The sequence below is a fragment of the Carassius carassius genome, chromosome 1 (assembly GCF_963082965.1).
Source record: "Carassius carassius chromosome 1, fCarCar2.1, whole genome shotgun sequence".
Classification (NCBI taxonomy): Eukaryota; Metazoa; Chordata; class Actinopteri; order Cypriniformes; family Cyprinidae; genus Carassius; species Carassius carassius.
Genome location: NC_081755.1, coordinates 32,606,451 through 32,620,912, shown reverse-complemented (window position 1 = coordinate 32,620,912; position 14,462 = coordinate 32,606,451). Strand labels below are relative to the sequence as shown.

At 40.1% G+C, this 14,462-nt stretch overlaps 2 protein-coding genes and 1 pseudogene across 5 annotated transcripts; 1 reads left to right on the top strand and 2 right to left on the bottom strand.

The window, feature by feature from the left end:
• Positions 1-302: 302 nt before the first annotated feature.
• On the bottom strand, positions 303-11,783 carry scaf1 (SR-related CTD-associated factor 1). Of its 4 annotated transcripts, XM_059556882.1 has the most exons (11): positions 11,587-11,783; positions 11,040-11,093; positions 10,770-10,892; positions 10,548-10,624; positions 8,738-8,838; positions 6,296-8,650; positions 4,958-6,199; positions 4,778-4,860; positions 1,925-2,233; positions 1,441-1,569; positions 303-1,335 (listed from the first exon to the last, which is right to left on the bottom strand). In XM_059556882.1, the coding sequence occupies exons 1-11, from the start codon at positions 11,590-11,592 to the stop codon at positions 1,177-1,179; spliced, it is 4,638 nt and encodes a 1,545-aa protein (XP_059412865.1). In that variant the 5' UTR covers positions 11,593-11,783; the 3' UTR covers positions 303-1,176. The 4 variants fall into 4 exon arrangements, with proteins under 4 accessions (XP_059412865.1, XP_059412852.1, XP_059412873.1 ...); XM_059556869.1 differs by having other exon boundaries at positions 4,958-8,650; XM_059556890.1 differs by lacking the exons at positions 10,548-10,624; positions 11,587-11,783 and having other exon boundaries at positions 4,958-8,650.
• A 573-nt stretch (positions 11,784-12,356) lies between these two features.
• LOC132145978 (insulin) lies at positions 12,357-13,715 on the bottom strand. Its single transcript, XM_059556981.1, has 2 exons — positions 13,210-13,715; positions 12,357-12,650 (listed from the first exon to the last, which is right to left on the bottom strand). The coding sequence occupies exons 1-2, from the start codon at positions 13,385-13,387 to the stop codon at positions 12,496-12,498; spliced, it is 333 nt and encodes a 110-aa protein (XP_059412964.1). The 5' UTR covers positions 13,388-13,715; the 3' UTR covers positions 12,357-12,495.
• LOC132133621 (synembryn-A-like) overlaps positions 13,712-14,462 on the top strand; it is an 8,392-nt pseudogene continuing 7,641 nt past the window's right edge.

Sequence of the window (14,462 nt, the reverse complement as noted above, 5' to 3'; positions counted from 1 at the left end):
AATTTGATTTGTTTTAAATATGCACATTTGTCCGTTTGTTTGCATTTATGTAAAGTCACCATCTACTGCATAATAACATATTTTTATAATAGTAAGGTGGGAAACTGTAACATCTGTACTATATAAGGTTTTAGTTTCTCAGTAATCAAGGGCAATAATAAGGCAAGCTTTTAGATAATTCATATGTACCCCTAAAATTGGGAGAAATAAATCCCAAATGATGTTGAACTCTTGCTTTTATGCTCATAGAGCTTTAAGCTGAAAACCGACGGTTTGATAAAGAAAAGAGTCAGACGTCTACATTTGGAAGGACAAATTTGAAAGTTTATCTCTCATGTGACTTTCAAAATTACTACAGTTTTCCTCAGTACAAATAAAATCCAAAACGCATGCATTTCTCAACCATTCATATACACACAGTCTTCTGCCAACTCAATTATATTATGTGAAGCTTAGATGGGGTAAAACAAATTCTCTAGCTAGGACATTTTGTCAGATAAATTCAGCTGTTTATACTTGAAGTAAAAAAAAGAAAAAACACACATATATATATACACATTCACTGTCCTAGGAGATGGAACTGATAAATATCCTCCATTCCCTAGGTATCTCCGAATCTGAAAGTGTCACGTGTCTGAGCAGCACATCTACAAATGAATGCTCTCTGACGCAGGAAAAAGATTCAGGTTGCACTTTCAATCTTAGTTTTAAAGGACGGGGAACGTTAAATCTCTGTTCTCAGTTCTTTCATTCATTCTTTTACACTCAATAGTAATGAATGTGTAATCTAGCTGACTATTTAAAATGTGCACCCTTCTTTGAAAGGGAGAGAGGAAGAAAGAACACCCATGTAGTGTACTTAAAAGTATATACATGTTGAACATAATGAGTAAGAAAGTGTGTGCCATCTTTATCTCTCCCTCTCGAGGGTATACTTCAGTATACCTTAAATCATACCACATTTCTATATTCATACATATTTATAGCAAGACAAGAAAAAGAGACAGGAAGGAGGGTGGAGTACTCAAGTTTACATGATGTCAACACATAGGGGGAACAGAGCAATACAACAAACAACTGTCACTCAATAGCCATGGTGGGCTCAAACACGTGCAGGGGAGCAGATTTTGCAAACTTCTTTGACCAGATGGAGAGAAATAAACAGTCTTTGTCCAATCATGTTGAGGAATGCATTGAGGCAGACTCTCTGTCCTCTTTTTCCTCCTCGTCCATCTTGCGGCCGTGCTTTCTGAAATACTTGTACCTCTGGACATAAAGCTTGACCAGGTTACTCACTTTAACTGGGTTTATCTCACCTGTCCGGCTGTGACAAATCTGTGAGGTAAAGACAGATTTAGTCATGGCCTGTCTAAATATTTATGGAGTAGCACTGTGTTGTGTGCTGCGAATCAAGGCTATCTTCAAGTTATATTTATTTACCTTGTGCACAGCTTTCCTTAAGATATCCTTGTATTCGTCTTTGTTGATGTCTTTACGCTGGTAGTATGGCTTGATGGCCAATTTGACTTCCTCTACTGCCCTCTCCTGGGTGTGGAGCTTCTTCAGATACTAACCAAAAGTAGTTGATTTAGATTTGGATTGTTATAGATAGGGTTGGAAAAATATTTTGTCCTTGAATGTTTTTAAATTAATGTTTGGCCCAACCTGCTGCCAATAGCACTGAACTTAGAAGTAAAAACCATAAGCTTTGCATCCCCGTAGCAAATGGACTTTAAAGTGATTCAAATTCAAAGCACCTTAAATTATTAATTCGATTTACTCCGGCACTAAGCCATAGCGCTTTTTACTTTTTGCTAATTACAGAAATATAGAAATGTATAGATCAAAAGGAATTCTATGCTTGTCTACAAGACCTGTGGGCTGAAACAAAGAGAGAGAAGAATATTAAATGAAGTGCTGATACCTTGTCAGGGTCTTTACTTTCGTTATCCCAGCCCATTTCACTGCCCCCTGTTGGCCCTGCCATTCCCACTGGCGATGGAGGCGGTGGAGTTTGAGCACAGCCTCCACCCATTGAGAGTCCAGGGTGTAAGTGTGAAGGAGGAGTTTTGGTGCATCCAACCAATGGGACAGAGCTGTGGAGAATAAACTGGGCAGGAGTGGGTCCTTGGGGTGGAGCATGTGATGGAGGTGGAGGAACTTGTGATGAGACAGATGAGGATGATAAAGCAGGGTGTGGCTGTGACTGGTTCTGATTGGCCTGAGAGAGAATCTGTGTAAAATGAAAGGGAAGAATATAAAAATGTTATTACACTTTTAATGTTAGTTATCAATTTACTTCCCAACCAATAGCAATTGAATATGTCAATCAGCTATTTTCAATCAGCCTTTAAGCCTTTGGTAGAGCTACTTTAAAACAGGATACAAAATTATTCTAGATTCACAGTGCATTTATAAGGAAAAGCAACATTATATAAAATAATAATAAACAGGAAGTAACATTAGACTTTAAAACAGGGCTCCAAACCGGTTCAAGGAACGAAAACGAAAACGAACGAAATTTTGACAGGAACAAAACCAGAAACAAAATCAAATTTTATAGTTCCGAACAGAATCGAAAATTTGAAATGGCCGATAACCAGTTAATAACATTATTTTATCGTTCCATTTAATATTTGAAATTTGCTGTCAACCAATCACGAATTCCAGTAGACTCCGGCATATGCAAATATGACTCTGAAGCCAACGAGTGAAATGTCCGCTCAGCTGTGAACTCATCATAGGTAAGTCTCAATGACAATGAACCGCCTTCAGGGCCGGATTAAGACCAAAAATAGGCCTGATGACGCAGCGCACAAAGGGCCTTTTTTTTCTCGGCGTTGGTGCATGTGCATTCGAGACTCAAGCGCCAGCATGCTTAGCCTTTCCTGCCCAACTGAGGACCGCAGCTCTCCTTTGATTATTCCCAACTTTGAGAAGCTCCGCTCGCTGGGGGCATTGGACATCATCATGCACAGATAGATGCGCTAACCAATTTCGACATTTGGAAACGTCTGAGAAAGATTCAGCAATGACAAAAGCTCGTACAAGCTCTGCTGATTCGTTCACAGTCACCGATTTCTGAGTGCACATGAATACAGCAAACTGTATCAACTAATTGTGACCGATTAATAATCAGTTAAATGGTTTAAAAAGTCATTCATTTATTTTCAGTAAATTATCAAAATATTTTAAAAGGTTTGCTGCATGGTTAAAATACGCTATATATAGAGAGAGAGAGAGAGAGAGAGAGAGAGAGGGAGAGAGAGAGAGAGAGAGAAAACTTGTATAGCCTATAAGTTTTTTAGAGAGGAAAAAAATATTATTTCATTCAAAAATAATGCAGACACAAAATGTTTACAAACATCAGGCTATAATAAACACTAGGCTATTTTGTATAATCATTTGTCATTCAAATACATCGCGAATACGGAAACTTTGATTTTGTGTCGAATGAGAGACCCGCTGGTTTCAGTTTCGTTTTAGCCTAAATTAATTATTTTTATTTTGTCGTTAATATTGCTATAAACTTCTTATATTTTTAATTCTTGTTCTTTTCTAAATACTGTTAATTTAAATGATTTGTTGTGGAGGGATGGGAACTAAAATAGCCTAGCGGAGCTTCTCAAATTTCCCGGAAGCTGAACAATTTTCATTTGCTATATTAACCTCTAAATAATTCTTAGAATGAAATTTGGAGTCCAACTTTCGGACGCATATACAGCGTTACTTATTATAAATTTACTATTATTCTATATTCTTTATATTAAATAGCATCCAGATACGTCGGGAACATTTGGATTTGTGCCGAAAGAGAGAGGTAGGCATCAGCTTCACCTTAGATTAATTTGTTTTTAGATTGACGTTTTTATAGCCTAAACTAATAACTGTTTTTATAATGTTTTTAAACATTTTGCTTTAGACTACAGGCATTTTAGCCTTTATTATTTTGGAAAAAATAGGGCTAATAAAATGAGACGTGAGGCGCGACTTTTTTTTCTTTTTTTTTTTACTCTCAAAATGCAATCTTATGTTTTTTTTTCTTTTAACAATGCAGCAAACATTTTTAAATATCTTAAAAATACTTTGTCTTTAAAGTGTTGATAGATTTTTTATTTTTTTTTATTTAATTTTTTAAGTAGCTTACATTTGGCCAAAATCTAGAGATGATGAAGCCTATTGGCTGTGACTAAGCGTTAGATCTCTATTTTTTCCTTTTCTTTTTGAGTAAAGAAAACGCTATACTTTATTATTATTATATTATTATTATTAGGCAAATAATATTGTTTTTAAAAAAATAACGTTATTAACCGGTATTTCTTCCACCCGAACCGGTTTCGGAACGGTAATAATATCAGAGGAACGCAGAACAGAAACGTTAAAATATCGATTCTGCTCGGAGTGAACCAATTGAATTTTTTTTTTCGTTTTCAAGCCCTGCTTTAAAATATGCAAAAAATAAATAAATAGACACTACAACGGATAATATTTTTTAAAATGCACAATTACTCATCTTTTATGTAACACTGCAATCCTACAGTTTTAAACTTTGCTTTCTTTTAATTGAGCTAGGAGGTCATAGTGGGACGTATCAATCTTCTATTGGCCACATCTACACATATTAATTTACAGATCAAAATTCACAGGAATTGAACTTTGGAAACTACTTCATATGTGCTTCCATTTCCAGGTCTCCTGAATTTGCATTCATATGAATGTAAGTCAATGGAGCGAAAAGTTTAAAGTGACCACCTCTTAATAATATCACAGGTTTTACCTGACTTGTGGCCTGGATGAACTCTTGTGCTTTGGCTCTGTTGGCTATATTGGCCTCCTCCATTTTGAAGAGGAGAGCTGTCACTGAAAAGAGATTTAAAAGCAGAACATGACTTCTAATCCTACTTTAAAATTAAAGTGCATGTGGAAAGGGAATTACTTAAAGTCATGTAACACTCACATGCTAAAACACCTCCAGCAGTGCAGTCCACTCCGGTTTGTAGACTCCAGGGTAATGGTGGAGGCGGAGGTGGTGGTGGCTTGTTAATTGAAGATGAGGATACTGATGAAGAGGAGGATGAAAAGGGGTCATTTGCCAGGGGAGCACTGGAATGAGAGATGGAGGCTGACACCAGAGATGTTGAGGTAGAGCATGGTGGTGAGCCCTTCAAATCATCTGGTGGGAGAGGTTTAGCACTGGAAGTGGACTGAGATATGGTATCGCCCCTGATCTGCGATGAATGCAGACCGGGAGGGCTGGAAGGGGACTTTGAGGGTGTGAGAGACAAGGCTTTGGACTGACCAGGGCCATCCTCTGAGAGGAATGAAGGCTCTGGTGTCTTGCAGCTACTATCAACAGTTTGAGAGTCTGGGGATGACTCTCTAGTATCTCGAGATGGAGGCAAAGACAGTGGGGATGTGTGTGGTGGTGAAGAGGACGGAGGAAGAATACTTGCTGATGAGGAAGTGGAGGATGATGAAGAGGAGGAGGGAATGGGACCAGGATGAGCTGAAGGAGGACTGGATGGCTTGGATCCAACCCCAACCAAAGGCTGCAATTCTGTTGCTACTCCCGGCCAACCACCACCGACTGTGCTACAATTACTATTAACACCTTTAGAATCACTTCCATCCACATTTATCCCTTTCTCTCTGGGCTTCTTTCCAGGCCTCCTTCTACGTTTCGCTGCCAGTGAGGAAGTAGGGGAAGAGGCAGATGAAGACGTGGACGTAGCAGAGCTTGCCTTGGCCTTCTTTGACTTTAATCCACTTGAATTTGTTGATAATAGAGGCCCGAGTATGTTCCGTTGTTTCCCAGTTTTGCTTGGGTCTTTGCCTCTCCCTGGAAGGGCCAGTGTCTCTGAGCAGGGCTTAAGAAATGGTGATCGGCTCTCATTGTCTCGGCGGAAAACCACAGCAATAGACCCACCAACAACTGAGGGCCCTGAAGCTCCACTTACAACACCACCAGGTCCAAGAAGGTCAAGGCCCAGCTTCCCAGAGTTACCAGTTGTGCTACTAACACCTTCACGCACTAGAACAGAGACTTTAGATTGGAGCTTACCCTTTCTGGTACCACCACTGAGCTTCTTGGACCTGCCAGAACGCCCGGTATCCTTCTTCCCTATTTTTTCCTTACCAGTTTTCCGTCCACGTTTAGTAGTGGATGAGGACGCTGTGGGCTGAAGGGAGGTGATGTTGCCTGAGGATGCAGAAAGAGGTGGTGAGAGAGATGACAGGTTTTGACTTTTGGCTTTTGGCCTATGAGAAGAAGAGGTGGAGGTGGATTCAGACTGACCAACTGTCTTGCTTGATCTGGATTTCTTCTTCAGATGATGTCGGCTAGTTTTGGGTGCTGCGGATTTAATTTTAGGACTGGGTTGAGGGGGCTCAGGAGGAGGAGGAAGCAGTGGTGAGTCCTCTAGTGAAGGGTAGTCTGAATCCAGTGCTTCTCCATCTAAGGAGAGCATGTCAATCTCAGGACGATCCGAGAGACGGTCTGATTCATATCCACGATAACGAGGAGGCGTGAGGGAGGTGGGGCGGGATCTGCTTCTGGATCTGCTCCTGTGGTCCTCATCCTTTCTTTCCTTATCATCTGATCGTCTCCTTCGTTTCTTTTTTCTCTTACGATGTTTGTCTGAGCTCTGGGATGGGCTGCGGGAGCACCGTTGGCTATGGGGTGGTGAACCTGGTACTGTGGTGGTCATTGTAGTGGTGGTAACAGTGATGGTACGTTTAATCGCAAAAAGATCAGAGCCATTAAGATCCTGAATGGACGGGGGTACAACAGGTATAATATCTCTTCTCCTGTCCCTGTCTCGAACTCTTTCTCCAACCATCTCTTTCTCTCTGTCTCGCCTGTCACGGTTTCCTCTGCTCCGCTTTGTACTGCCTCTCTCTTGGCTGCTTGACCTCCTGATATCTTCATCCCTATCTCTCCTTCGTTCATCTCTTCTTCTGGAGTCTCTGTCTCGCTCTCTATCCCTGTCATCTCGCCACCGCTCCCTATCCCTGTCTCTTTCATGGTTCCTTTCTCGCTCTCTTTCCTTTACTTTATCTCGATCTCTATCTTTGTGGCGATCCTCAGAGTGACTGGACCAGGATCTGCGACTGTGTGTGTGTCGTGAGGCGTTCTGGGAGTGAGAGCGGGAGGAATGCTCTGGAGTGCTCCTGCGTCTCTTTTTCGTCTTGTGAACATCACTTTGGCTACTTCTCCCTCTATCCCTATCTTTGTTCTCTTTTACACTACTTTTTTCACGGTCCCTCTCTTTGCTTTCTGTTTTACCTTCACCTGACTCCTTTTCTTCTTTCCTTTTTTTCTTCTTTTCTTTATCTCCATTTCCCTCTTTCCGCTTGCGTCTATCCCTGTCTTTTGAGCTCTTGGAGGATTTGCGACTCCTTGCTTTATCAGTTGATAGAGGTGGAGAATTGGGAAAGGAAGGAGAGGGCAAAGGCAAAACAGGAACAGGTGGTGGTGATATGGATGCAGAAGAAGGGCATGATCTGAACATCTCTTTCCTCCTACTTGTCAGTTTTCGTCTTAAATCTCCGACACCCACAGAAGCCACTGGTTCCCTCTCCCATTCTTCATCAGCACGGACAGATACAAACCCATCACCCTCTAACACCCGTAAGATCCTCTCAGGTTTTGGGACACCGGCTTGAAGATAAGAGGGACTGCTTGAAGATGGAAGCAACACCTCCCTCCTTCTCTCAATCACTTGTTCCCTTCCTCTTTCATTGGCACCCACTATCTCTCCTTCTTCTATCTCAGAGTGCTCAGAGTCTGTTCCCCGTTCTCTTAGATTTTTTCCCTGTTCCCTTATTCTATCTTTGATGGGTCGCTTGCTGTTGAGTTCTAAAGGTACATTATTGAACATCAATGGAGCATCAACTTCTGTTGAATCTGGATGACCCCCCTCTGTGCCAGCAGGCGTCCCCATTTCCAACGCTCTATCGGCTTTCACAACATTCCCTTCGCTATTAATGGTGCTTCCTCCATTCTCCTCATCCATACATCTTTTCTCCTCCTCTGCTTCAGAGGCTGGAGAACCTGTTGGCTCAAACGGATCATATTTATCAACCTCTTCCTCTTCATCCTCAGTGGATGCCTGATCTCTCTCCCCCTCGCCTTCTGTTGGGTGAAAGGGGTCGTATATGTCATTCTCTAAACTCTCCCTCTGTCCATCATTGGATGGATTTGTGAATGATGAAGATAGATGGAGTAAGGGATTAGAAGAAGAAGGTAGCAAAGACATCGATGATGGCACCAAAGATGAAGAAGTGGATGACACAAAGTCTCCAGTTCCTTTGCTGACCCTGCTGTCTCCAGCATGGCCTCTGTCCTCATCCTCATGGTAGTTTGTACTCATTCCACCAGGAGATGACGATGAGGGGGAGGAGGAGGGGGAGGAGGGAGAAGACGAAGGAGATGATGGTGAGTTGGAAGGTGATGAGGGGAGAGGGCTTTTGGCCATCTCTATGACTCCATCACAGTTTTTGAGCGAAGAGGCCGGTTGCATTTGTCCCGAGGCTTGAATTACACTTGAGTAACATCCAGAAAAAGAGCCTGAAGGCAAAAAACTGTCTATAGAAACTCTCTTTTTCCTTAAAGACAGTGGGAAGTGAAAATTTCCATTTAAGAAGGACCCTAAGAAAGACAATGATAAAAGAGGTATCCGTTTGATCACACAGTACTATTTACATTATCTTAGGCAATCTATGGACTTGAACCTACCTGGCTTCTGGTAACCAAGATTTGGGGTAACACATGTCAACAAAGCAAGAGATGCGCCATTCTCTACTTTCACTTCTGCTGTTAGCTCCACATCAAAGTCACTAAAGAAGAAGAAAAAAAATAGGAGTTTATAGTTTTTCAGTAACACTGTTTAACACAAAACATGGTCAACAAGATTAGATCGCATCTTTAAAACCAGAACTGATACTCAAAATATGTCCGCTGGAACCGCTACTTTATTACAAGAGTATCCTACTGATCCAGGGACAATAATTTAAAATAATAATCATTTAAAAATTAATTTAAAGATACTATAATAATGTTGTGTAGTCCATAATAGCCTACTATAGACACTAGCCAGTTTTACTCACTGAAATATTTATTTGTCATAATTACTTCATAATTGTATTCGAGTCTTACACACATGCTATACAGATAATGTAGAGTCTTGCAATTATCTAAGTGATGACGGCTATTATGGGAGTTGCTTGATGGAGTGAGGGAGATCCAGATAACATGATCTTGATGTTAAACTAAAAATAAGAAACTTTCATTAATGCGGTCACGTAACAAATCTGTCCAAATATAAAATTACATGAATAGCTACTTAATGCATTGAATGAAAAAATGTAAAGACTGTACAAATATTATAAATCGCGAATCGAAATAATTGGGAATGATGTGAAAAATTTAAATAAAATAAAAACTGCACATTTCACTTATCTATTATAACATTTATGTAGTTTGGATTTCTTGGCTGTTTCCTTATGAAAGTCAGGTGACTGTTGCCGCCAGCCAATCGCTGCATTGCTGATCATGGTTTCGAGTATCGATACATAGCCCCTTTTAAATCAGATAACTCAATCCAGCCACACTAATCATCAACAACACGTGCGTTCGAAAAACCAAATTAGCCAGATCCTGATTAGCATGATGATATCATCTTATATGTGACATTTCATCTCGAATGTATGAAGAACGGGCCCCAGGCCTCAACAATAAACCTATTTTCCAGCTGACCCCGTTAAGCCAGTATTTTAGAATATTACTTGCACTGTTGGCATTTTCACTGTCCCTGAGATAAAAAAATAAATAAATGATGTAAAATTTTAACATTTTTTTAACATTTTTTAGTGTTAATGTTAAAGTGTCAAAGCAAAATACATATTTACAAATATTAAAATTACAACATATTCAGAACACTTCAATGCAGAAGTAAAAATAATTATTCTCCCATACAGAATATGCACCAATAAAATACACCATGGAGTATGACAACAATGAAATGGCAAAGGATTTTGACTGAATTTTGTTTGATTTGATGGAGGGCTGGACAATAATTCAATATCAATATGTATAGCTAGGGGTGTGACATCCATTGTTCACACTCTTAAACAGCACTGATTGGTTGATGTGTTCATACACACACAATGACCAATCAGCACTGTTTAAGCACGTACATTTTTTTTTAATGTTTTTAACTTTTCAGTACTGAACGATATTGTGGTCAGTCTGTGCTTTTGACAACACTAATCTGTATTATATAATGTGCTATATAAATAAAGGTGACTTGACTTGAATTGACAGTCTAATGGACCCAGTTGTGGTCAACAACTTTTGATCAAATGTGTACTAAGCTTTTTATTTATAGGCCAGCACTTTTCAAAGACAATTAAACACCGCTTCAACAAGCAATCAACAAGTACTGAGACAAAACACTCACATCCCTCAAAGTAAATAAGCAAACTAAGTCCAATTTTGGTGCCATCATGCTCAATTTTGAACTGTATGTGCTGAATTAAGCACTTACCAGTCCAGGTACTGAGGTTGTGAGCTGAGCTGAGGCACAAGAAATACAGGCTCAGAGGAAGTAACAACAGCAGCCCCCTAACAAGAGTATAACACAAATTAAATGATTCAAGGGTCACCTCAGGTCACCGATTTCAAACCAAGTAAATTACAGACAGACAAAGCATGTAACAGGACTTAACTCAATAACTTACAACTATGCAAATTGCCTAAATAATATTACCAGTTCACTAGGCGCATCCTCCGAGGTCTCTCTGTTTCCTTGGAAACATCTTAAGCCAACTGTCCTTCTGTCTGCTTTATTCTCCACTTCCTCCTCTTCATTAGGACTTTGTTCGGACTGTGACTACAACAACACGAGAAAGAAGACATCAAGCATATTCAGCAGAGAGTGCTGTGCATGCTGAATCGTAATCTCATTGTCAACTGTATATATAAGACCAGAGTGACTATCAAACCTGCTCCTGCACTAACAAGATGATATGACGCTTACCTCGTCTGGCACAATTTCTCCTTTGTCCTTTTCAGCCTGTCCATCTGTTCCCATCTACACATAGCAGACAGCACTGTTGTTAATCAATAATCTAGATCTGATACATCAGCTCTGAACCATCATAAAGCTGAGAGATGGGAGAAAACTACTTCTGAATCTCTGTCTTTAACCTGAAGGGCACTCAGGGGAACTTGATTACACGAGTAAACCGATGAGAACGCTTGATCTGTATTGACATTCCACACTACGCCTTCGCTTCTTGAGCCAGTGACAGCACTGACCGTGTGCAGGGAATGAAACTGATGGAAGATGATGCTATCTAGCATACTGCAGTGTTTGCCTGTGTGCTCACTTGTTATCTGTCATTTAATAACCACAATACTGTACAGCACGTCTTATTTTTAATGCACTGAGCATTTCTAGCTGACTTTCTCATCTGTCCTTCATTTAGCGCTAGCAGCAATAATTTAAAGCCTAAATAATTTTGTCGCCCAGAGGGGTTAGTTAGCTGACTAGCTAAGTTAGACAAGCTAAGAGAGCCGTTTACCTTCATAGTGCAAAGAAGAGCCGGCTGATGAATCCCAAAGCTGATTAGCTGCTAAAACCCGTCACAGTGTTTTTGCTAACTTTAAAACGACATGTAGAGGCACGAAACATTTTTCTTTAAGAGACACAATAAGAGGCCCTTCCCATCCGATTCCGCCATTTAGCTTCCCCTTCTGTGAAGCTGCCGGCATGGGCTGATGGGAAATGATGTTTTTCATCAAAGACTGTTTCTGTGGCGGCGACGACGCAAATCAGAGATGAATGGGAATATTTTATATATATAATTTTAGCTTAAATTATTTAATTGCATTAATATGAATTAATACATGTTATTTAGTTGATTCTTGTTGGTCTAATATATGGCGATTGTTCAAGTTATTTTGAAATAGTGATACTATGTAGGCTAGCTTCTATAGTATATAATATTTTAATAATACAGTATTTGATTTTAAATTAGTATTTAAATGCAACCGAATAATGTTAGGTTTTTCTTTGCCTCTTTCATAATGGTTCATTTTTAATAAAATTATTTTAACCGTTCACATTATCTTGAAAACATTTTTGCTCTGTGTCCCTTTTTTGTCATAAACATTTGTATTGTTTTCAATAATGCTTTCATTTTTTATACATTACATTGCATGCATTCCCGGGGAATCAAACCCATCTCCTTGGTGTTGCTATAACATCCTTTGTCTTGTGCAACACAAACAAAAACAGTCTAAATTAATTTTTTAATATATGCAAACATTTTAATCATAAACGTGCACGTTGTGTAACATTTCAAGTGATCCTTCATTCACCGGTGTTCATAATTAGGTTGGTATCATCCAAAAAGGCCTACCATATCCCAGACCTGCAGTAGTTAAATAAAGCAAGTTATTACTCAGGTGAAGTGCGTGCAGCAGACTCTCTATGTGTTACAGTAATTCTCCAGGTCGTAATAGTCACAGTAGAAATGACAGCACTGCTCCACAATGCCTCTCTTTGCAACAGTGCCTCTCTCTCCACTCTGAGCAGCTGATATAGTCTGCCGCAGGAAGGGGACACTGCTCCTCATCATGACGCCTGTTGAAAGACAAGCAGTGTAATTACAAATTAATTTATGTGTTATAAATGTCTTATTTTGAGAAATGTCTAATTTTAATAACAGTGGAAGAAACGGGCAGATTGGGCATTAACTGTGAAGTTGACAACATTTTACTATATCATTTTCATTTGTTTTGCACTTCATATAGGTTTGTGTGTGTGTTTGGGGGGGGGGGGGGGTTATAGATGAAAATGCATTTAATAAATATGGTATGTTTTAAAAACATTACTCAAAATATTTTTAGATTACTCTGGGGAAAAAAATGTGATAGTGATAGTTCATTTTATCATTTATTTTTCTTCTCTCTTGAATTACATAGCTTTAACCTCTTTAAAACACACAAAGATATACAAATTTGTGATAGGCCTACTAAATGTTTCAGTTTTTTTTACCCGATAACTTTATTTTGCATCGAATGGGTTCCCTTAATGCTTGTCACGCGAAAAAATTCACTAAAAATGTTCAGACAATAGGCTATCTCTTACTGTCAAGTAGACTGAATGCATCGCACAGAAATGCAGCTGTAAGCAGACTCACGGAAAGCGTGCTCTCTGACCCGCCTGGCAGGCTGGTAGAAGAGACCCTTCTCTCCACAGACGAGCAGCAGCGCTTCCACGAGCTGGATCCCGCACAGCCTTCGAGTCCCGAGCGCGCCGCTGTGGGTCACCAGAGAGCTGGCACACAGACACAGCAGCAGCATCCCAGGGCTGGCCATTCTCCTTACGACGAAACTTTACAGATCATGAAACGCAAAACAGCAACTCTATCCTGTCTGCTCAGGTTGATCGTGTCCTGTCAAGGGTGAAAGTGTCATCCTGTCCAGTAGTGCTAGGGTTGTTGTCTCTTTCTGTGTGTCTCTCTCTGTTTTAATGGACTCTGTGTTTTATGAGGGTCCATCAGTGAACTGAACATCTAGCCTCAATTAATCACTTTCAATCAGTACAAATAATTACCCCCTATCAGCTCACCTCAGTCATCCCAGCCTTTCTCTTCCTGACCCCCACTTTGTTTAATTACCCCTATTAAGCATTAGCTATAAATGTGGGGTGGCAGTGGCTCAGTGGTTCATGTAAGTTGTCTACAAACCGGAAGGTTGGTGGTTCAATCCCCGGCTCCAAGTGTCGAGGTGTCCTTAAGCAAGACACCTAACCCCAGCTGCTCCGGATAAGCTGGATGGCACCTTGAATGGCTGACACCCCAGTCGGTGTGTGAATGAGTGAGTGGATGGGTGAATGTGAGGCAAAAATTGTAAAGCGCTTTGGATGGCCATGTGGTCTGTTGAAAGAGCTATATAAATGCAGTCCATTTATAAACAGGTGCTGCTTTCATCCCTCTCTCCAACTCTGTCTTTTTCTCAGTGTTGTGTAAATGCCAGCATAGCTGCATAAGCTTTTTTTGGTTCATATTGTCTGGCCCTATTGGCTTTCTCACTAATTAGCACTCATGTTCCGAGGATAACTCTTGCAGTAAGTATTATTTTTACATAATTAAAAAAGAAAGAATACAATACAATACAATACTGCAAAACCTGTGCCCACAGACAGGACCAAATGCATGACCGTGGAGTTTTATTTGCAGTGTTGTAAACGAGTGAGAGAGGATGGATGGGATTTTGGAAAACTCGAAGCTGAATCTGAGGCCTGTCAGATTACAAAATGGAACACATGAAGACAGAGACACACTAAACATGTGCCATTTGCAAGGAAACTCATCACGTGCTTTTAAAACCACAGAGCTAAGTGCATGACATATGAATGCGTCTCTAATATTGTATAAGGTTATATCAGTTT